General features: G+C 35.4%; 2 protein-coding genes across 12 annotated transcripts in view; one reads left to right on the top strand and one right to left on the bottom strand.

Moving 5' to 3' along the window:
* BCAR3 (BCAR3, NSP family adaptor protein) overlaps positions 1-7,387 on the top strand; it is a 121,994-nt gene extending 114,607 nt beyond the window's left edge. For 8 of the 9 annotated variants that reach the window (XM_026057489.1, XM_026057498.1, XM_026057490.1 and 5 more), the window contains 4 exons: positions 1,246-1,357; positions 2,331-2,543; positions 3,376-3,542; positions 7,276-7,387. In XM_026057489.1, the coding sequence (XP_025913274.1) occupies positions 1,246-1,357; positions 2,331-2,543; positions 3,376-3,542; positions 7,276-7,383 (600 nt within the window). In that variant the 3' untranslated portion in view covers positions 7,384-7,387. The remainder of the gene's footprint in view (positions 1-1,245; positions 1,358-2,330; positions 2,544-3,375; positions 3,543-7,275) is intronic. The other variant, XM_026057497.1, reaches the window with a different exon arrangement.
* Positions 4,651-22,721, bottom strand: part of FNBP1L (formin binding protein 1 like) — a 63,896-nt gene continuing 45,825 nt past the window's right edge. The window contains exons 7-16 of one of the 3 annotated variants that reach the window (XM_026057502.1): positions 22,377-22,505; positions 20,105-20,251; positions 19,080-19,283; positions 16,447-16,605; positions 13,149-13,163; positions 10,465-10,574; positions 9,712-9,844; positions 9,168-9,262; positions 8,516-8,664; positions 7,765-8,113 (exon numbers count right to left, since the gene is read on the bottom strand). In XM_026057502.1, coding sequence (XP_025913287.1) covers positions 7,935-8,113; positions 8,516-8,664; positions 9,168-9,262; positions 9,712-9,844; positions 10,465-10,574; positions 13,149-13,163; positions 16,447-16,605; positions 19,080-19,283; positions 20,105-20,251; positions 22,377-22,505 — 1,320 coding nt within the window. In that variant the 3' untranslated portion in view covers positions 7,765-7,934. Of the gene's footprint in view, positions 6,869-7,407; positions 8,114-8,515; positions 8,665-9,167; positions 9,263-9,711; positions 9,845-10,464; positions 10,575-13,148; positions 13,164-16,446; positions 16,606-19,079; positions 19,284-20,104; positions 20,252-22,376; positions 22,506-22,721 lie in introns of those variants that run through there. The other 2 variants (XM_026057501.1, XM_026057500.1) reach the window with 2 other exon arrangements.

Consider the following 22,721-nt stretch of genomic DNA (forward strand, 5'->3'; position numbering starts at 1 on the left):
TAAATCTGGATCAGAGATAATAAGTTACTAAATGATAGGTGGTAGCAGAAAAGATATAAAAATAGCAACCCCACTGCTCCAACGGTGGATATTTAAACAGGGGTCTTGCCTTTACACATGCAAAAGAATCCTTTTACTCTACCCAGCAATGAAGAGATCTGAATTTGAATACAGTGCCCAGTTTTGGATACAGGTCAAATGTGGACTAACCAAAGACATTGAGCGCAAAGTGATTGGGAATCTAGAAAATGGGCAAAATGAAAAGAGATTGAGCAAATTAGATTATTTAGCTTAAAAAAATGGAAAGTTTGAGGAAGTAGCCTTCAAGAATATGGAAGCTAGTTACAAAAGAATGTTCTGCGTATCGCTAGTGAGTAGGATCAGAATTAGCAAGCTTAAATTGCAAACAAGAAGCTTCAGGTTTTGTGTCAGGAAAAACTTCAGGAGGGGAAGCCCTGGTATAAATTGCTTGGATTATCTAGGCAGCTGTGGGAGTCTTCATCTCTGGAGACCTTTAGAAAAAGTACACAAATGGTTTGATAGCTATGATGGCTATCAGGCTTGATACAGGGATGATTCCTCCTCCTGCCAAAGGAAGGGCCAACTAGATGATTTCCGACACATCCATATAGATTTTATTAGTAGACATTAGTTGAATAAAAGTAGTTAATTTTCCAGTCAGGCATGAAAATTCCCTCACAGTATACTTTAACTTTTGAACTAAAAATACTTAGAAATTTGAGGGTTTTTTATTCTACAGCACCTAGGTATGCAGAGAGAATCTGTTTTACTGGATTGATAATGATGAGACTTACCAATTAATTTGTTGGTCTTTTCTTGCATGTTCACTGGGGTGGAACCATGCTTTCAGGTTTGCTCTGAAGGGCTTGACGAAGTTTTCCATAATGCAAACTGAGTGCTGCACCAGTTAGTTGGCAGGAGGAAATTCTGCACGCTTTTGAGTGAGCCAATTCTTTTCTTGGGTTGGGAGTGGTCCTGTACTGCAAGGGATCATATCTTGGGAACAGAACATTGTGTTGTAAGATACCACTGGTAGAAAGGTGGTATTATTTAAAAAATTTTGAATCTAATGTTGGACTCAAGCCTTTGTAGTAGTTACATCTTACCTAAAGGCAGTGTACTACTGAATAATTTAGACTGACTCAAATTTTGCCAGTAGCAGTGTGTTTTCCATGTGAATTGCTATGGAGTCAAAACGGGTATCCCTCTATTTTGTTTGAACAGGTCACTAGGTTAGAACAAACCTGGACTTCTCTAAGACATCATTACACCCAGACTGCCATTATGTATGAAAAACAGCTGAAGCCATTTAGCAAAGCTTTGCATGAAGGACAAGGTGAGTAATGACACTGGTTTCTGTCTATCCTTACAACTCTCCCTTATAACTCTTGAGGAGTCTGTGTAGGGAGAGGAGGCAGCTGCTATTTTGAGAGCTGTGTATCATATGTTAAAAGTGACTACATGAACTTCTGTAATGCAGTTTAACACAAGGGAATAGAAGGAAACATCTGCCAGCGAAACATCATGCACCCATGCAGAATATAACATTCTTTGTCTGTTCAACCCTCCCTCCCTCTTTGTGGAGAACTTGGAGGAGCAGGGACTGACAGGAACCACTCTGCATCGTCTCACCTCAAAGACAGCCAGTGGACAAAAATCTCCCTCTCCCTATAAAGGGTGGAGGAAAGTGACTTCTGGCAGGTTTTGCTTTGCCTATTGGAACAGAGGACAAATGTTGAAATACAAAGAATGGGTCAGTAATTCCTCTGATCACATAAAGTGTCCCTGCTGCCTGCATTTGCATGACCCAGTCAAGTAATTCCTGCTGCTCTTGTATCATTCTTTGCAGCTGTATTCTCCAAATGGGATCTGAGGGGAGATAACAGAGCTGAATGCTTCTCTGACTCAGGGAAAGGGGAGAGAAGGAAAACTTTTAGCTCCACAGAAATTGTTGGAGGTTGCTTTGAAGGCAATGACACAGATTTTAAATGTGTTTAAAAGCCTAACTCTTGGTGCTTTTTATTGCTATACCACTATCTAGTATTTCAGCAGAGCCTTTTCCTGTAGCAAATACAGTTTGCAACACTGTCATTTATCTTGGCTGCCCCATCACCGCTGCAACCACCCCCAAACTTGCTGGAAACTGGTAGGGTTGGTATGACTGAGGTGAGATGCTAATTTGAAAGATGGAAGACAAATATTAGTTTCTGACTTGGAAAGAGAATGCTGCAGTTAGTTACAATACCTTCTTAAATTAGCAGGTTTTAGAATTTCTGACAGTATGGTTGGTTTGCTGCTCTCTATCCCAGAGACCATTGGTGCTCCACAGAACAATATAACAGTGCCACTGCTGATGCCTCTCGTTACCTTGATGGAGCGACAAGCTGTCATTTTTGAAGGGATGGACCTGTGGGAAAGCACTGACCAAAGCTGTGAAATAATGCTCAAGCACTTGGCCACCGCTCGGCAGATAGCACAGAATGCGGAAATGTACAGGGTGACTGCAGATCAGATGCTGGAAGGTAGGGAGCACTAGCAGGAGAAACTTCTGTGTATTGCCAGAATATGTGGGTTGTATTTGAGGAAAGGTTTTTACTTAAGGGACACTAAAAGTTAGAAGTTAGCAAGAAGTTCTTCTCCTCTTTCATATGAACTGAAATAGCAGCAAATGTCTTGCAGGAAACTCACTCTGGGGGCAACAGCAGTATTGTTTAAAGAGAGACAGCAGATTATTCATCACAGTTAGTTTTCCAGTAAGCAGTTTGACACACCTATTAAGTCTTGACTTAATATCCTGCATTGTCTTTTTAGCAACTGAATTAAAAGTACAGTAAGGACTGGGGATAACTTACAGCCTTCTGTACAATTTAAAATCTGACTTTGCAAATAAAACTATTTACCATAGTAAGATTCTTTACTGTAGGGCAAGATGCAACACTGAGATCTTAACCATTTGTAGTCAAAAAGCAAATAACAGGTTAACCACCTGACCTTATATTTTAAACTTGCAATGAAAAAGTTGCCAGTGAAGAAAAAATTAAGTATTTCTGCAGGCTGCACGTATACATCAGTGATGATATTTAATGTCAGGCTGTAATGATGATGCAAAACAATTAAATTAGAATTAAGCAAAGGATAGCCTGTCCTAAGGTTCCCTGGAGCCATCTAAGTGCTGCTAAGAACACAACATATTGAAAGGATTTTCACTGCTTTTCTAGGTTTTTAAACCATTGTGCAAAATGAACCTAGCATATTAAAGCTAATGTTGTTTGGAAAGAATACATTTTAAAAGCTTTTTCCTCTAAGTAAAAGAACTGCTTAATGGTGATACTGTGGGATTCTTTTGCTTATTAGGTTTCCAGCCAGATGAAGAGATGAGTGAGATCTTCAAGACGGAATTTCAAATGAGATTGCTCTGGGGCAGCAAAGGAGCACAAGTTAATCAGAATGAAAGATACGAAAAATTCAGCCAGATTTTAACTGCACTTTCCCGAAAACTGGAACCTCCTCCAGTGAAGCAGGTGGAACAATTAAATATCTAAGACTCTGCAAACCAAATGTTAAATTTGAAATAACCGTAGCTTTTCTTTAGGCAATTTGATACTGCACAAACCTCTAGCATTTCACAAGATGTTTAGAACTTTAACTGCACAATGCACACTTGTTTTAAAACTACTGATTACTAAACAAATTATTTATTTACTGTGTCTCCAAGTCATTTTATGATCCTTTGAATGACTAAGATTATTCCTGTAAGACAGTCTTACAGACTTGTAATGTTTTAGTAATATTTAGGGTAGGGGGAGTTGGGCATCTTAATGATATTAAAATGAAGCAAATAGTGTAAATAAAGGTATAGATTAAGTATGTGACATTGCAGTTGTATAATATTCCTTAAATGAATATAAAACATTGTACATAGAATTGTGAATTAAAATATATCTTTATGCAAAATAACTTGCAGACTGTGGTTGCAGAAATGATCCTTTATCTGTGACCACAACTGAAGGTCCCATTTCACTGGACCTATGACAGTAAAAAATTAGTTTTAGGTATGTTGGGACAATTGATTTTGTTAAGACAACATCTGTACACTAGAGCTTCGTCTTTGCTGGAGCCTGCACAATAGCTATGCTGCCAGGAATGAATGATGACATTGCAAGAACAAACAGTTCTGATAATTAAAACACTTCCAGATATGAGTAAATGTGGGCGTATGTATATATGGAACTCACTTCAGTTACTGAGGTGAATCACTTTGATAAGCGCTACATACTTTTTTTTTTCTTGGATGAAGCCAAAGCATAAAAGTTATTAGCATTTTTCATCAACATCATGCACACTGATTTCCTATATAAAGAAAAAAAGAGTGGAATTTGCCATGAAAAGTTGCATACAGAAGCAGTGTATGAGCATGTAAATATTTAGGCAACTGTGATTAGAGCTGAATTTGCTCTTTGTCAGTAAGTCTAGTTCTGAAGTGAGAGGTTACATTTGAAAAATATTCAAGGAGGGTAGGCTAACAACAAAACCAACCAACACCAAAATGGTAGCATCTGTTCCACGAGCTACGATCATAGGTGTAAGTCTCCCTGTCACTCTTAACAGAACACAAATGGGGAAGCTAAATTAGACCATGAAAAGATTTCTTTATTCCATGAAAATATTCTCAACAGAGAACACTATTTTTAAACAAAGCATTTAACATTTAAGAAATCAACATGTGCACAAAAAAAGATTAAAAATTACTGGAAAAATGGAAGATTCTTTAAGACAACTCACGTTCAGAATTTTAGAATAAGTGATTTATAACTAGCTGTGCAAGTACAAATCATTTTTTTCCTATGTTTAATAACCCTCATACAAGTTGCACTATCCCTCATGAAAGGAACCTGCCTCCAAAGGAAGCAAATCCTGGTTTTAGAAAAACAAACAAACAGTAGCATGAAAAGAACATTTAGTCCTTTACCAGGAAGAGTTATTACTAACCTGCAAGGCTGTTAAGCCAGGCAAACCACAGGCCCTTTAGCAGAAAATACACAGATCACATTTCCTCCTCTTCTCTAATTTTAAAATAAAAAAGCACTAGATTAAAAAACCCCAAAAAAACTACACATGTAGTTTTGTCAGTATTGAGTAATGTCACATTATTATATAAATAACCCTGTATACAATATCCAAAAATCTAAATTTTAGAGTTTAATAGCCCCCAACTGTAATACACTAGGTCAAGCTGTGTAATAGTGGTATACATAAGAAAAGGAATAAACCGCTACACAAGTCACTCAAATTCAGTTTTACTGGTAGTACAATTTCTAATAACACTGAAATGAAAAAGAATCCAGCACTGCTGCATCCAAATATTGCTTCAGACCCCCAAACAGGATGTTTTGATTGATTATTATTTATTTCTTCCCCCACACAGCAGGTGGCTGGGCTGACAAGCTTTGATTGATACAAGTATCCCTCCCCCCAACCTCTCTAGTCTAATTCTTATTACCCTAATAAATCAGATATGATGTATTTATTAATAGAACCACAAATGGGAAGCAAGACAACATAAGCAATAGGGGCACTGCAGACAACTATATTTACATGTATAAACATATCCAAATTTCAATTGTTTACAAGTAAAAGTGCACATAGATCATTACGAAGTATCACTCAAATTTCAACTGGTCCATACAATGAAGCATCACCTGGAAACAAACTAGCACTGCAGTAATTAAAACTGGAACTTCATAGTCAAAAACTAAGAGACAAAGTTTCCATAAAAATATTTCTAAAAATATTAAAGTCAAATGAAGAGATACATGTCTCAATGTATAAAATTCATGATGCACCATGTATCCTGTAAAGTAGAGCTCTAGAAAACACCTACCATGGCTACCTCAGCAGCTGCAGCACTGTGGAAAGAGCTGAGACACAAAGCCCTTTGTGGGATACTGTAAGTGGTAGTGTTGGCAATCAACAGATTTAGGCACTCTAGTTTAAGGCAGCATTTGAATGGCAAGTGGTTGACTTTGAAAACAGTCATTAGCTTGCAGTGGTGAATCTCTCTGGTGGTGTTCCAGGTTTTCAGTGCTCACATTAGGTTACTGAAGTGCTGAAGATGGACCACAGTTCTGGGAGTTTCTCTGACTGCATTGTAGGCTAGAGCTGAGATGTATTATTTATTTCCCCAAACCAACATAAATACATTATGATCTTATATCAGTTATGTCAAAAACTGGAATGTAATGGTGGTTGCAGTGGAAAAGTTATAGCAGCATACATGGATACTGGGATGAGACTCTAGTGCTGAAGATACTTAAACAGAATGGTTTGTTACAAAATAAGAGAAGCAATGATGACAATAAAATGTTATGCAGACATGCCTGACTGTCCTAGGCATGCAGGAGGGGGTTAAGGGCGAGCATGGAGGTGGCACAGGCAGACTGACAACTGACATGGTTCTAAATGACTGCCAATTACGATCAGTTGGAAAAGAGCATAATTGAGATAGATAACCAAAATGTAGCACAATCTAAAATATAGTTTGTGCCTCTTTCTTTGAAAACTAAGGACAGTAAGAATAAGCAATTTTAGTAGCAGTTGCCTCTTTACTCTGGTAATGGAGCTCTATTTTGCTGCAGAAATTTAAGAATTTGTAATACATCCTTAACTATGTATGGAAATGCTAAGAATGTTAGTGACTAAACGTATGTCTGCATGCATTCATGCAACTAGCTTTTCCCCTTGCTTACTGGGCCTCCCAGGCTAATACCCTCCCTCCCCCCCCCAAAAGCAGCTGCATGTAACCTCCTTCAAGATCTCGCCCATTTTCTCAGAAACCCGCTTCAGGAACCTGCAGTCCAAGAGGAGAAAGAAAAGAACAAAGTTACTGAAGGCCTTCAGAAAACAGAGAAGCGTGCTCAGTTCTAACAGGCCATTCCCAGTGGCTACACATTAGCCTTGTACTTAATTTCACAAACATTCTTAATAGGAATACCAGACACAGCTTTTAGATTAGCTATTTTTTTTCCTGGTAATCAAGTAGTGCAATGTAGTTTTCAAACTTTAATAGTGAGGGAGTTACTGTACATTTTAGATCTTGATTTCAACCCAAACACGATGCAATTCAAAGACTCTTAGCTTACAGGCACAGATTAAGAATTTAAAAACAGTCCCTTTTCAGGAGCAGAGAGAGGTTAAAATTCAGTAAGACATGAGCATTACATGTGGTCTTTTTTTTTTTTTTTTTTTTTTTTTAAGGTATCTACAGTTAAAACAGTGAAGTTGCATCAAATACACAATATTCTAGGTTACAACCACTGGAAGGGAAGGAGAGAGGCAGGTCAGTGGACTTTTTGTCCTTTTTAATTGTAATACTTCTTCCTGAGTGTTTTTGTTGAGCTTTCAGAATCAGAAAACATTTTCCTCTTTAAGAGGTGAAAGCTGCCAACTATTTGCAAAGGAAGGAAATTAATAATTTTCAGTAACTGAATTCAGTTAGTTAGAAAAAAGCCTCTGTTTTAAGCATATAGCTTAAGTCATAAAAGTGGGAACAGTAAATTTTAGAGGTCTTTAAAACAAAGTACTTTTCAGTTCTTTGTAAAACCAACTACTTAGAACAAGCAGGAATCCTGGTCTTTTTCAGTTTAATAGATGAATCAAATTTAGCACTTCATAAAGCAGGAACATTAGATCAGTTAAATAAAGCAGAAGACACTGGTCAAAATTACAGACCAACATAAAGTACTTAATTTAATGCTGACATCTCTGAAAAAAAAATATGGCAAGCTCACATGGCAAACAACAGCCCACTGCTGCCTTCTGATACTCTTGATTCTTTCCACGAACCTGTGCGACTTACTATTTTTCCACTATCTATCTCCCTGGGGAACGTACAGCTGAAAACTGCCATTTTACTGTTAGATATAGGTTACTGCACCTTTGCTGTTTTTCTCTAGCGTTACATCTATATATGATGTTGGCACATAGCCTTCCTCTCCGTTATGTCTTCGAGCTCTTGTCCACCCATCTCCTTTGTCCTCCTCAATAATGTACAAAATTTCCCCTTCTTTCATTGCTAGAGTGCCTTCATTATGACCTGGGAAAACAAGAGGCAAAGAAGTCTCAGTGTTACAACAGAATTTCAAGTAATCTTTTTCCTAGGACATAGCTTCCAGGTTATATATAAACAGGAAGTATCAAAAATCTGTGGAAGCAAATGTATTGTTAAAAAGGCTTGCAGACAAAAACCTGGTCGCATTTGTAAATCTGAGCATTTGCCAATAGCTGTGCTTTCTAATATTTATCTCACAACAGCATAAAAGTACTAGTCTGCCCATGAATTAACTGATTTATAAAATATTTCCATTGATCTTATAAGCAACTTCTTATAAAGTTAATGTACTTAAAATCATTTTACCTGTCTTTCATGTAACAAATAATCCATGCCTTTTAGTCAAGTTACCCTTAGTCAGAGAAGAATATATGTTGTTAACCTTACCATCAAAAGGATATATTGCCTTGCAGTGTCCTATAGCTGGTAATGGATCGTCATCTTCAAACTCATCATCAAACTCATTTGGATGTGCATGCTGCTGTGGCGGGCCTCTAACTTCCTGATTTGCATCATCTGTGTAACTCCCTTCAGGGCTGTAACACAACAATTGGAACATGAGGACTCAGAAGAGTTCTTAGCTCCAAAACTCAGAACATACGTGCATCGCAGGATGGATAGATCATGGATATTGCTCTGGGAATGCCTGTTAGCACTGCATACATTTACTGCTGGAGGTGATTTTCTAAAAAAGTTTTGAGCTGACAGGCTTGGGACTGAATTCTCCTAAGAAAAAAAAACATAAATTTGACATACCTGTATCTACAAAACCTGCATAACTGGTGAGCCTTATGCAATGGAATAAGATAGCTTTAAAACGCTCTGCTATTTAATGAGTGGGTGTTTCAGTTAGACTCACAATTTTTTATGTTCCCATGACAACACGAGGTAAACCCTAGAATTTGGAACCAGTAAGATTTTCCTTTAGAAGGACATAGACTTTCAGAGGATAAGGAACAACCATCATCTACTGTTAACAATCAAAGGGCAGTACTGATTCTAACGTAAGACATAAAAGCAGTAGAGATAGAATAGTGACCTCTCTCTGCCCTGTGTTACAAGGTGGTTGATATCACTGCTGTGCCGCCTGTCGCTTCTGGCTGCTACTTTACCTTCAACTTCAGACAGCCAAGCCTTGAAGAGAAAAGACAAATATTGGTGTTAAAGAAAACTTAATTCTAAGACAGCAAATCCATTTTACAAATATACTTACAGCACACAGTTTAGTTTTCAGTACACAACCATATAAAGACTGCATTTACATGTTGAAGTTTCATACTTCTTTTACATGAAGCATGAAACTATCCCCTCTGTTTAGCTTATACTCCATACTAGAATTAAGAACGTAACAGAAAAAAAAAAATCACATCTTTAATAGCTAAAGTGAATTGCAGAATAAGTGATTAATGAGGAACTTAATAAGAGTTTATATCTTTAGAGGAACATACCTGAAAATATGGCACCCCATGGAAAATTGAACAACTTCTTAAGTATTTTTCTGGTTGCTACATTTGTAATTCATAAGGCAAACTACTGTATTAACATTCATTTACATTTTCAAAGAAATTGTTTTAGATTCTAACCTCATTCTTGTGTATTTCCATCCGAAGACGGTCCATGTTGCTCATGGTCTCAGCTAGTTTTGGTTGCAAACTGCTAGGATCACCCATCTGGGGATTTTTTTCATAAACATCCTTCATCTTGATGAGGGCATCTCTAACAACATACAAAACCCCACAATTATAAAAATTGCATACACCTCTACTGGTTCATTAAAACTAAAAAAACGTTTACACGTGTGAGATCCTGACCTATAATTAGAGGTCCTAGATACTAAGCACAGACATGAGGAACTACAGCTCCCACACCACTCCTAAATCCTTTTCCATTCTGTCACCTTAGCATTTTGCTTTCCTTTCTTGCCTCTTGCACAAGCACACAAGGAATCCAGTTGTTGATTCTTCTCTATGCAGCTTCAGTACTGTTTCCCAGTTTGTTATATGCAATTTTCTACATAATGCTCTTTTTAATGTAGTAAGTTGCAGCTCTCTTGCTCGACAGACCTACACACTGATATTCAGTTACTGCACACTCACTTTTAGAGCCAGTATTTCCTATGCAACATTACGATCGCAATGTGTATTATAATGAAGCAGAAGGAGGCAATGAAAACAGAATCTACCTACAATAAAACATAGATCAAAAAATGCTTTATAATAGACAGCCTGAGATAGCACATTCTCTCTTAACTTTTGAGCACTATTGGCTCAAGCAGAGGACTGTAAAAGACATAGACATAAAGAGAACCATGACAGAACTCCAAAAAATACACTCACTTTTGGTCTGTTTCCTTCTGTAGTTCTCTGTTGAGTTCATCAATTCTCTGCTGCAGTTTCTTGCGTCTTTGCTCTGGAGGCAGGTGGCTGAAGTCTTCTAAAGCAGGGCCCTGCAAGTATAAATACTATTAAACAAGTAATATGCATATACCTAGAGAGTTGAACTGACATATCCACACACGAACAGTGTTCACTGGAAGCAGGATGAGCCTTCTTAACAACTCTACTTGACACACAGATCTATAAAAGACCACAAAGGAATAAATATATGTTCTTGCTGTCAGATCGTAGTCATTCATTCATCCCCTTCCCACTTTTTTTTTTGGGGGGGGGGGAGGGGGCCACAATTGTAGCTACAGTTAGATGAGGAGATTTGAAGAAGGGTTGTCTATCCATCTGAATATATGTCAAAATAACCACATGAGAAAAAGTATTAATAAAATATTTACAAGTCACTATGGCATAAAGTCATTTTGTCTACATACTAGCCAGAATATATTTTGAATGACTTCAACTGAGCTAAATGAGAAAAGACTTCAATTCTTTTGTTTCACGGAATCACAGCATAGATCATACAAATTTAGTCTGTCAGGACAGATCTGGTTATTTGCAATGCAGCAAGATACAAAACCCTGAAACATTCTTAGCAAAACATCAATTAATTTTTTTTTGTAATATGACTACAATATTCACTTACTGAACCTCAATATTCTGAAAAAGCAGTAAACAAAAAATCCATACACAACTGAAATTCCCTCTTTTGAACAAAATTACCTACCAGTCTGAAACATGATTTTTATTTGCTTTAAATTACTTTGTAAATACAACTTCAGCCAATAAGATACTCTTACTGTCTTCTGTCACAGTTGGCTCAGGTTTGTAAGTAATAATTTGTAGACCAAACAATAATTAGTTTGAAAAGCTGAACCATGAACCTCCCTATTACATCCACTGCACTTAAAGTAGATTTAGAAAGGACAGATTTAGAATTACTGAACAGTAATTCCAGTCAGAATAGAAATCTAAGAAGCAATATGTATATGATTGCTTTTTTTTTTTTTTTTTGGACTGTATCCAAATAGTCATAGAAAACACAGTCCAGGTAAAGAATCAAAAAGCTACAATTTGGTAATTTGGATCTCTATTCCAAATTATTATTATAGTTCTCTTTCAGTTGTTCATCAGTCTTACTATAAAACGTATTAAAAGGATCTGAATTAGACTTAGAAAGTTCTGTTACATTTTACCTAGAATGAAAAAAGTTCATAGAGTACAGAGAATGCCTTTATACCATCAAAATTTTGACCTAATTTGTTACCCTAAATCAAAACTTACTTAATAACTCCAAGTTGCCTTTTTTATTGTAACAAAGAATGTTTCAGGGAGGAAAAAAAATTGCCACTAATTTTCAAACACTTTTTTTTTTTTTTAAGCTCAAGACCACCTACTGTTATGAGCCCAAACCTGCAGAGGTTGACATCTTGTTGACACAAGTGCAAACTCGTGTCAGCATAATAATCAGGACGGATGGACTTGGGTGTGTAAAGCATGTGAAGAGATTTTTACATATCTTTCTAGTTTGCTGTGAAAATTCCTCCTGTCAGGTGACAGACATCCTCAGTGCTTTTTAAGAAGGAAATAAGGTACATAGTAACAGAAAGTTATATTATACTTACTAGTTAAGTAAGTTGTTTTAAGCACAAGAACACCCCCACACACACCCCCAGCCATTACAGTAGCCCTCCACAGAGGTAAACCGAACTGGACAGCATTTCTTCTGTCAATAAGAAACTTGACAGAAACTCGACTGTCAGGATTTTGGCAGAAGCAACCACAGGCTCATATGCCTATGGTTGTAATTTTTACAGTTTCCAAGGTTTTAAGTATCCCTTCCTAAAAATCTTCTTCCTCCTCAACTACTTGTTTCTTTTGCACTCATTAAATCATAATCTCACTACCTTTTTAGTCACAGTGTTCAAGAAAGGAAATCAAGATCTGACGTTTCCAATATAAAGCAGAAGCAGTTCTTTTTTCTTGGGGGGGGGGGRGGGGGGGCAGCATTTCTTGCCTTTTACACACTACAAAAACAAGAAAAGACAGTAACATCCTGTTTCATCACTCCTCCTTACAGGTCAGTTAAAAACAGAGTAAAAATCAGTAAAAATCAGAAGAACAGAGCTCTTACTGTGAATTTTACTGATTTACTCTGCAAAACAACAATACTGATCAAGGTGTATTTTTCATCTAATATAACAGTTTTGTAATATACTTGAACATGAAGGATCATCTCCCCTGCAAATTTTTGGTTAAATTCAAAGGATTGAATTTTACAGCATTCAATATTTCTCCTTTACGCAAGTTTCGTAATCTTTTCACACAGCTATTTTATGCTGCTTTAACAATTTTCCTGACAAAGAGAAATCACTATTTCCATCATGACCAGCTCATGAATACTGGTCAATGCTAAAACTCCAATATCACAGATTTAGTTGAAGCCAGATCACAAGTCTAATTATCTCACATTAAGCACAGACCATTAAAAAGATGACTGTGATGAGGTGGAAAATCTGAAGATGTATTTCAGCACCTGATTTAAAGCAGTTATGATATGGAAACACTTTCAAAAGATTACTTTCATGCTATCTTAGCAGAAGTACAGCAGACAGATCAGCACACGGGCTTACCATCTTCACCGACCACTGCACAGTTCATTTGAAAACAGAAAGAAACGGGAAATTATTCACATGCAACCACCAGTTAAGAATATGATTAATGCCTAAGAAAGTATCTTTAAAATATTATTTAAAAGATACAAATTGTAATTTGTAAAAAATACATTTTACTATAAGAACAAGAACAGCAAAATACAAGAATCTGAAATGCATTTCTGCATTGAGAATTATTGATGATTTAAAAATTACAGTAAATGATAATGGGTATTTTAACTTATGAAATTATAACACAATTTCATTAGACTACTTTTGAACTTAAATATTTTGAATAATATGCATAAGATCTTCTATTGTAAGAGAAGAAACAAACACACAGCCAACATTGCACAAAAGAGCAGAATTTGATGACAATGAAAGAAAGACTGGTCAGCCATATGCAAAAAATTAGTTAATTATAGCTAACAATCCACTACCATCACTTCTACAAATATAATTTTTAAAACATATTTATTTCATTATCTCAATAGAACAACAACAAAACACAAAAAAATCTTCCCTTTCAAGTATAAAGGTTTATAATTTTATTTTTTAAAAACAGCATATTTTGGTCATTGCTGCTATCCTGAAAATACTTTAGTCTAGATAAAAATAAATGGGTTCAAAGAGTAAAAACTTTCTTCTTAGAGAAAGCAAATAAAACAAATGAGATGACAGGTGTCATATCTTGGGTTTGACAAGTCACAGCATTCTGGAGATCTTCCAGATTTTCAATGACTTTGGATAAGCCCTGCCAGCAAAACACCAAGCAATTAGGAATGAAGCTTCCACTACTATAGCAAGGACTTGTGTCTACCAGGCTGTTTATGACCTATAGCAACTGCTATGACTGTTGATTGGGGCACACGCACAGAATTTCTAGCCATAGAAAGGCAACTACATGAGGAAAGAGAAACACCTTCACAAATGATAGCTTGGTAGAAACCCTAATAAAGTCCAAGGACATAAAATGGCTATAAACTATTTTTTCCCTTTAGAGAGAGTCTTCCAAGAAAACACAGGCAAATCTTACATGTTGTTCATGACATATCCAGTTATGTATCAAATGGCATTGAGCAAAGACCCTTCATAAGCACTAACACTATCTGGAAATGTTAGGATTCAGAGAATAACAAAAAGCATGTAATAGTATTACTAACAATAGCAAGGCATAGCTACACTTCAGACTTTTTTTTAAATAGCCTATTACTTTTTTGCATGCATTGGTAACTAGAATTACCGTTTGCTGCTTTATCTGTACAGCCAAAGGGGGAAAATCTGATGCATGAAGCACAGAACAAGGGGAGTTCGGTTTGGTGATCTTAACTGTCTCAACCGAAATTTTGTACAAGGCAGGTAAAACAAAATATCCAGTGTGCACCTTATCTCATGCCAACTCATGGATATATCTCAGTAGAAACCAAAGCAAATTAAAATGCTACTTGATAGTTATGCATATAAATACCACTTGGACAAAGTTTTGCAGGGACAAAACTGTGAAAATCACAGGATGATGTACTAGCAGCTAGCATTGAATCAAAATACATTAAAAAGATAAAACTAATCAGTGACACACAAAATCTATTAGAATTACAGTATACAGGGAAGTTGAAAAGGCACTTAGTATGTGATAATGTAGTATATGTTAAAATGCTATTGGGGTATTTCAAAATATTGAAAAAAATTAAAATGTTCACCCTGAAGATTTACAGAGATTAAGTATTTGATATTGTAGGATTTTTGAGTTAAACCAGATTTGTAGGATACTAATGATCTATGTTAATATTACAGAATACCACTTTATATTACATTCAACAATATGATCAGTGAATTGTAAAAATACAAAATTAAAGGAAAATGTTTTTTCATTTTCCAGTGGCATTCTGTAGCTATCAGGAGATGGTCTTTTACTTCAGTAAGAAGTTTTAGGACTAGTAATGCTACTGGGCTTTGATTTATGAGCCAGGAGCTGATACATTTAGTGATCAACAGAAAGGGGGCATAATCAAGACCTGTGTTATTTCAACATCTACCTTATCCAGTTCCTCACTGAGTAGAAGGAACATTATCTTCATCACCAAAGCAAATTACGATAGAAGTGATTGAGAGGCAGAAAGAATCTGTCCACCATAAATACTTAAGAGGACCACAAAGATCTTCTAAAAATGGTGGTGGTAGAAAGGGTAGGTCCCAAAATATCTGGGGGCCTGAAATAACATGCCACCATGTGAGTAAAAGATAAACAGATTTTAAATGTAACCAATTATAACTCAGAATGACAGTGAGGGAGCCTCTAAAACATTAATTTTATTGCAGTACAACATTGTTGTGCTTTGATCTCCCCATTTCATCAACAGTAGCCAGTCATTGCTGATGCACAACTGAGACAGCAAGTCAATTTTGTTTTCAAATATCAGAAAGTCATGAATTATATATAATCAAATGCATCTAATTATCCCATTATGTGGATCAATAAATATCATAAAACTTACATAAACAGACAGCCTGTGTTTCACTGACATAACAGGAAACTGCCAGTATATTTATCACTAGTACTATATATGTTGCTAGGAAACCACTTAACATTTCATTTTTATTGTCTTTTGAACAAATTCTATTTGCAGAATATACCACTATAAATTAGTAAATGAATTGATAAATCTCAGAAAATGGCATTTGGTAAAAATTTATAAATGATTTTATCCAAAAGAACCTTGAGCAAACAGGAACAATTTAACTATTAATCACAAAATGCATTAAAATAGTATTTCAAAATCTGCAAACACCATATACTACAGCATTTGATGTACAAAAGAGAAATAAATTTCTCCCTTCTTAGTTTGATGTCTCAAAAACCAACTACTATTATTTCAATTAAAAGTCAGCAAATAAGACATCTGATCTGTCAGATTTTTTTGTGATGACTATATACCCAATGATAAATTACTGCAGAAATGTGTTACATGATGGTAGGAAAACATTTGTGAATGTGAACAACAATGAAAAAAGGTATCATACATATGCTGAGCACCCTCTTTATAACACCTTTCTTTTGGGCATAAGTATTTGGAATGTTATAAAGAGTTTTTTTTTTTTTTTTTTAACCTGTTCAAAACATCTGTATAATGTGAAACAAAGTATCCTAAAAGTGACCTTATAGCAGAGTGTTTTAACAGAGTAAGCCTTATAATGAGGGTGAAGAGCATTAGAAAAGCCACGTCACAAACACACTGCTCATAGCCCATCATGCATTTCAACTTGTTATCAAACTTACCCCTCTTTTGAGGCTTCTGAAAGAAGGAATTCTGGGCTTCCCTGTTTTTATGTCACTCATGCAATAATGCACTGGTTCAATGGAGAATATGGGATACTGGGACCCATTAGGAGTACTGGATGTGTATAAACTAGTAGGGGTTAGGGGTGGGGACTGTGGCTAATACGGAAATAAAGAAAGCAATAAATAAGCCAAATGTTCAGAGTGATTTTAAAATGAAAATTCTGTCTTACAAGAACAAAATTTCCATCCAACACAGAAACAGTCTGTAACATGTTCCACAAACACATTTACACTAGAACTGTATTGGTTTTAACCAGTTTCTGTCATGAATTAATCTTGAGAGTCACAGGTTGGTGCAGAGAATGAAGGAATATCCAAGAAAGCTTTAGACCCAACTTCTGCAAAATCCTAAAAATACCAAAGCTGCCTGTCTCTTTTCTTAAAGCAGGAAGTTCTGCTTTTTCCAACTTTAGTTACAGTCATTCTGGAAGCCTCTGCACTCCTGCTTGCTTTTTCTTCCTACATATCTGTTTTTTTTCAATGCATCTGGACAGGTAAGCTACAAATAGAAACATTAAGTACATCTATGGAGAATGACTAAAATAAAAAGTAGATTCAATTTCAATAGTCAAACTGGACTGTTAGAATGGCTGCATGGCTTTCATGATCATAGCCACTAGAACTTCCTCCACTTGTTTTAAATTGCTTCCCTCTTTTTTTTTTCCTCTCTCATACCTCTGCTAATTTTCCATTTGAATGTTTCTTCCCTACTATTTTTCTGCTGCATGACTCATTCCCCTTCCAAAATACTCTTCTGTCTTTGACCATATTAAAAATAGGTAAATAGTGTATCTTGAAGTCAAGCCCAGTCAGAGTTTCAGCTAAATCAAGGCCCAAATGCCACCATGAATACCCCAGCTACAATAAACCAGCATATTTTTATATTAGCTAATATAAGAATATCCACTTTCTTAGCTATCAAGTTATTTAAATGATATTTGAAGTTAAAAATAGATATATATCATGACAAGTATTCTGCTCCCGGCTGCTGATTTGTAAAGGTTTGTTTTTTTTTTTCCTCCCCTCATTTCTCCCAAAGAGATGAGAAAATGGATGTAATCTTCCATTTCCCTTAGGTACTTAAGGTAGAAATGCATGTATGTATGTACATACATATGTATATCTGTGATTCCATATAGGAAACAGTAAATGCTGACTATCCAAATGCAACATACAACGTGAACAAACCAGGGAGAAAAGAGTGGAGGGGCGAAAATCCTGTCAGCTTTCTTCAGTAGTCAACACACTAAAGAATTTCTTGTAATTACAGTAAGTGCCAAGGTCCAGATTGTAAACTGATGTAGATTTTCACAGCTTCACTGTCCACAGAAGGGAGGACATCTTCTTACAAAGATGTCTTATTTTCAAACTGGTAATGATCTTCTCATTTCAGAACAAGCTGAATCTCACCTATCTCTGCAGCCAGATACAATAAAACATGCTAATATGTTGCACTGATAAACTATAGTTAATAATTATACTGGATGAAAAGTAAATAATCAGTTTTCATTGCTAACACACAGCTGCAGTTACATAATACACTGAAGAGGGAATAAAGAATCAGATATATCCTTTCTTTCTGTAGAGAAGATCTGCTTGCTTGGAATACTAGCAATGGGAAAATAAATCCTATCACTAAAAAAGGCCTAAGAATAGTTTGCTATAATAAATGATTTTAATTTCACCAGGCAGAAGCCTCACTGAAATTTGTGGGTATCATTAAAATGACTCACTGATATGCTTTAACACTAAATAAAGGCCTAATATAAAATTTAAATATATATATAAAATTATTCATTTATATAGCTAGTTTGTATTAATAAATTTTTTTGTTGACTCATGAAGACACCTTGCACAGAAAGTGTCACTTGAAACTAAAATAATTATACAAGAACGAAGCAATTTCTCTGCTTTAATTTTTTTTTTAGTATAATTTTTTTTAAATCTATTTCATAGTAACATTTCATTTAGAAGATTTACCTGTATGGAGCTTCAACAGTTCGTTTTACCAATGAGATATTAAAAATTAAAAAAGGTGCAAGCATAATAATCTACATTATACTCCTATATATAAACATCTAAAAAAAGTGACATTTAAAGAGTTTCCTTTTCTTAATATATGAGAGATCTGAAGTCCACTTGATTCTAAAGCATAAAACCCCCCAATCTTTTCTGCTTATATTACATTCTAGATTAATACTTTTTCTATGGAAGGGCAGAAAGTCTTTACAGCAACTTAGAAATGTTACAGAAATGGGAAGTTATTTTTATTTACACTGTTTAAAACTATGTAGAATATCAAATAAGTATTTAAAAATTCCAGGACACAAATCAGTAGAAGAAAAATTGCAAAACTTCCCCAATGAGAACTTCTGTAAAAGCAAAATTTGTTATTCTTGATTTTTTCTATAGATACCCAAACTTCACTCAAACCTTCAGATCTCTTTGTACATCTTTAAAAAGAAAGTGACGGGCAAGGGGAAAGTTATTTTAAAATAAATAATTGCCACTTCCATGCACTCCAAACCTTCACATTTTTATTTTCTGAATAGTAATTTCATAATTGTTACCTTCGGCTTCTTTCCGAATAGCCACAACTTTCCTTTAGCCTTGCCCACTGTAGTTTTTGGATCAATTCTCATTCCTTCCTGCTTTGGTGTACTGATCGTTCCATCAGAGATAGTTCTGTAAATATTCTGACTATAATCTTCAAATGGGAAATCTCCAGGAGGTTCAAAACCAGATTTGAAGCAGTCTATCACTAGTTGAGAGTCCTAAACATAGGACATTAGGAGTTTAAAAACAAGCAAAGACATCCAGATATGAAGAGAGAAATTGAGACATAAATTCTCCCTTTAAGTACTGAAATACACAGATGGGAAAATGAGAGAGAGCATGAAATGCACGCTTTTGAATACATCAATTTAAGCTAACATTTGGGTTTTTTTCTCAGCAGTGTTACCAAGCGTGTAAATCAAAGCATATCCTGCTATTCAGAACCCAACAAATACTCCCCACAGCTCATCACAGATTTAAAATAGGACACCCTTTAGGGCCAAACTATTACTCCATCTTACAACCCTTCAGAATTAGCACTGAAATTAGTTGAAAATAACACCAAGAAACTAGATTTAATAAGATATAACAGGGAAGAACTCTTATTAGAAGGAATGAGAAAGACATAAGTGTGCTCCCCAGTGAATAGCAGCAAAGAGAATGAAATAGAATGATACTTTGTTAACTGAACATCCTTAAATGATTCAATGCTATATACTGGAGAAGGTAACAACCATGTTAGTATCTAGAATGTTTCAGGATAACCAAAATAAAGTGTCCAAAATCATATACAGTGAGGAAGCATCAGTGAACCTGAGATCACGAGAAAGCAATGAAATGTAAAGAGAACTGACACCAAAATGGAAGTGACCATTTAGGCTAAATATTGAAGTCACAACACCTTTAAGGCAGGTAAATATTCAGCTACAAAAAGATAAATGGACAGGATAAATCAGTCTCTCCCCTCCTCCCCATTCCACAGTTTCAGTATCATTTAACTTGCTCACACACACTTAAAAAGTGGCTCAACTTTACTTACTCTATGTTCATCAACTGATTTTGCTGCAAGAATCATTCCTTCTAAACATTTAGAGATGATAGGAATAACCTTGCGCTCAGAGTCAGCAAAACCTTTGTAACATTCACTAAGTTTGATAGTCCTTCTTTCATCCATTTCTTGAAGTTGCTGCAAGCATAAAGCAAAATAAAATAAAGTTTTTATTTACTGATATTTTTCTGATCCTGATGGATGCAGTTATGGTGGTCACACAGTATAGTACAAAATCTCTGTGCTTTCCCAGTATTTTCATTTGCTTAACAAAACAGAACCTAATTAAGTTAAAAAATCAAGTCATTTCAGACAGACTTAAAAAGAACAGTAATCATGAAAAGTCAATACTTTTTGATTATTGAAAATGTTGGAGACTGGACTTTTTTTCCCCCTCCTTTTCAAAGGATGTGTATGCTGTCTTCAGCCACATACTTAATTACAAATATTTGTTCCATGCAAAAATGAAAATTATAATGAAGAAAAATACCGCTAATTTCTACATCTCCTCACTGTCTCCTTTCACTTCCAAACAATTTCTCTCTGGTAATAAATCTGCAGTCTCATTTTCTTTAACTTTGCTTTTATTTTTATGCTTTCCAATAAATACTAATGATTAATAAAAACAGGAAAGGTTACAAATATTAAAATTATGTGCCACTTAGACATGCTGTCTCATGTGAAATACAAACCATTTCCTTTAGAAGTGTGCAAGAAAATAAAGAAAAGATTACCATTACATAAGATTTGTAACAAAAGTCTACTGGAACACAACTAAAAGAGAACAAATCAAAGTGAAACACCATTAAGATAACAACCCCGGACCTTTTATCTAACTGAAGGTGAAAAAAAGAAAACAAAAAATAACAATACATATTATCAACTGATTATCAAAATGACATAAGAACTTAGATCTTTCCTATATCTACTCTAGCAGAAGCAGATGTCTCAAAGAGCATCTGATTTTGTCTGCCTGAGACAAAGTGACAGCCAAGTCATACTAACCCCCTCTCCCCCGGTTTTCCCATATAACGTTACCAAACACTTGAAAGGAAATAATAAAAAGTAGCCCCAAGGAAAAGTTGGACAAGCCCTTTCCACTCTTATTAAAGATTTCAGAAAACACAAGTAATATCTCACAGTGATAATGGATTTTAAACCTAGAGAAATAAAGGCAATAAAACAAATCTCTACTCCAAACTACACAGATGATCGAACTGTTTCTCCTGGGAGTTGGCTGCAATTCCTCCATTAGTCTGCTAATGTCAGATCTACTGAAGCACTGCTTACCAGTTAAAATATTAAAAACTTCTTTAATAAGGCAGGACAATTTCCTCCTGTGAATCCTGGACCATCAAATAAATAATTGTTTAAAATAGGATCTCCCCTGTGTTTCTGGAAAATATCAAGCATTCTCTACTTGAAACACTTTTAATGAAGTCAACACTCATTTTTCTTCCATTTCCTCACTCTGATTCTCAGAATCAAATTCTGCAGTCACAGCGTTCTCCCAAATGCCTGAACATACATACCACTAGACTTCTGAAGACTTCCTCTGCTAATGCTCCTCACTTACTTTGCTTTAAACTAGTTTTGCAAAATCTCATTTTTGAAAACATTTTTTTTCTTAGCAGATATGCAAAGCACCTTGAGAAATTTCCTTTTCAGATGCAAAGTCTTGACTTACTTTCACTTTTTACTTTTATATTATTTTAGAGATTGCAGTGGACTGCTAGTAATGTTATGATGCAATAGTAGTCCAGCAACACAGACGGAAATGGCCTTATCCAATCAACTGGGGGGAGGAGAGGAGCCCTCTGCCTCCAAATCTACCCGATATGCACCTGTACACAGGATCCACTATACCACATAGTCTCCACTAGCTATGTTTTCCTTCATCTCTACCAGAGTCAAGGCATTTTAAAGAAAACAAAGAGTTAATGATCAAAACTTATCAGAATAATTATTTTAAACATCTGCTCAGTCAGATCTCTCAAATTTTTATTTTACCATACTTCTTCAGTATTATTTAAGCAGTCTACAAAATATAAAATTTTCATAGAATGTGCAACAGAATGTTTTCATTGCAAGTCTAAGCATAATTACTGCAAGCAATAGAACTCATCTGACAAATGGCAGACTGCATCAGATTATGCTAATTTCCTAAGAAAATTATCTACTAAAATTCTAAAAATAAAGTTTGAAGCTTTAAAATCTATTTCCTCCTCAAAAGTAGTTCAGACATACTTAAGTATTATTTTACCTTATAAATTTGAGGAATGACAATGTAGTAGTGTTTGTGTTGTTCCCCATTAAAATTCTGTAGCTGTGCAGCGTATTCATTTTTGTTTTCATCAGCCATGTGTGTGCGCAGGTTTAACTGTTGCTTAGCCTAGTAGGAAAGTGTTAACAGTTCAAACATGTCTTGTGCTTTTCAAAGATATATAGCTTTGTTTTAATCTATTTTACCACCAACTATGTAAAAACACTAATCACAATAATCACTGAAGCTGATACACTTCTTACAATTGAAAAAGAATGTGAGCCTTAATTTATACCGACAGCCTACAGACCTACTGTGCTGTATACAGAGAAAGCAATGATCATT

Source organism: Apteryx rowi, unplaced genomic scaffold (genome assembly GCF_003343035.1).
Source record: "Apteryx rowi isolate R43461 unplaced genomic scaffold, aptRow1 scaffold_14, whole genome shotgun sequence".
Taxonomy (NCBI): Eukaryota; Metazoa; Chordata; class Aves; order Apterygiformes; family Apterygidae; genus Apteryx; species Apteryx rowi.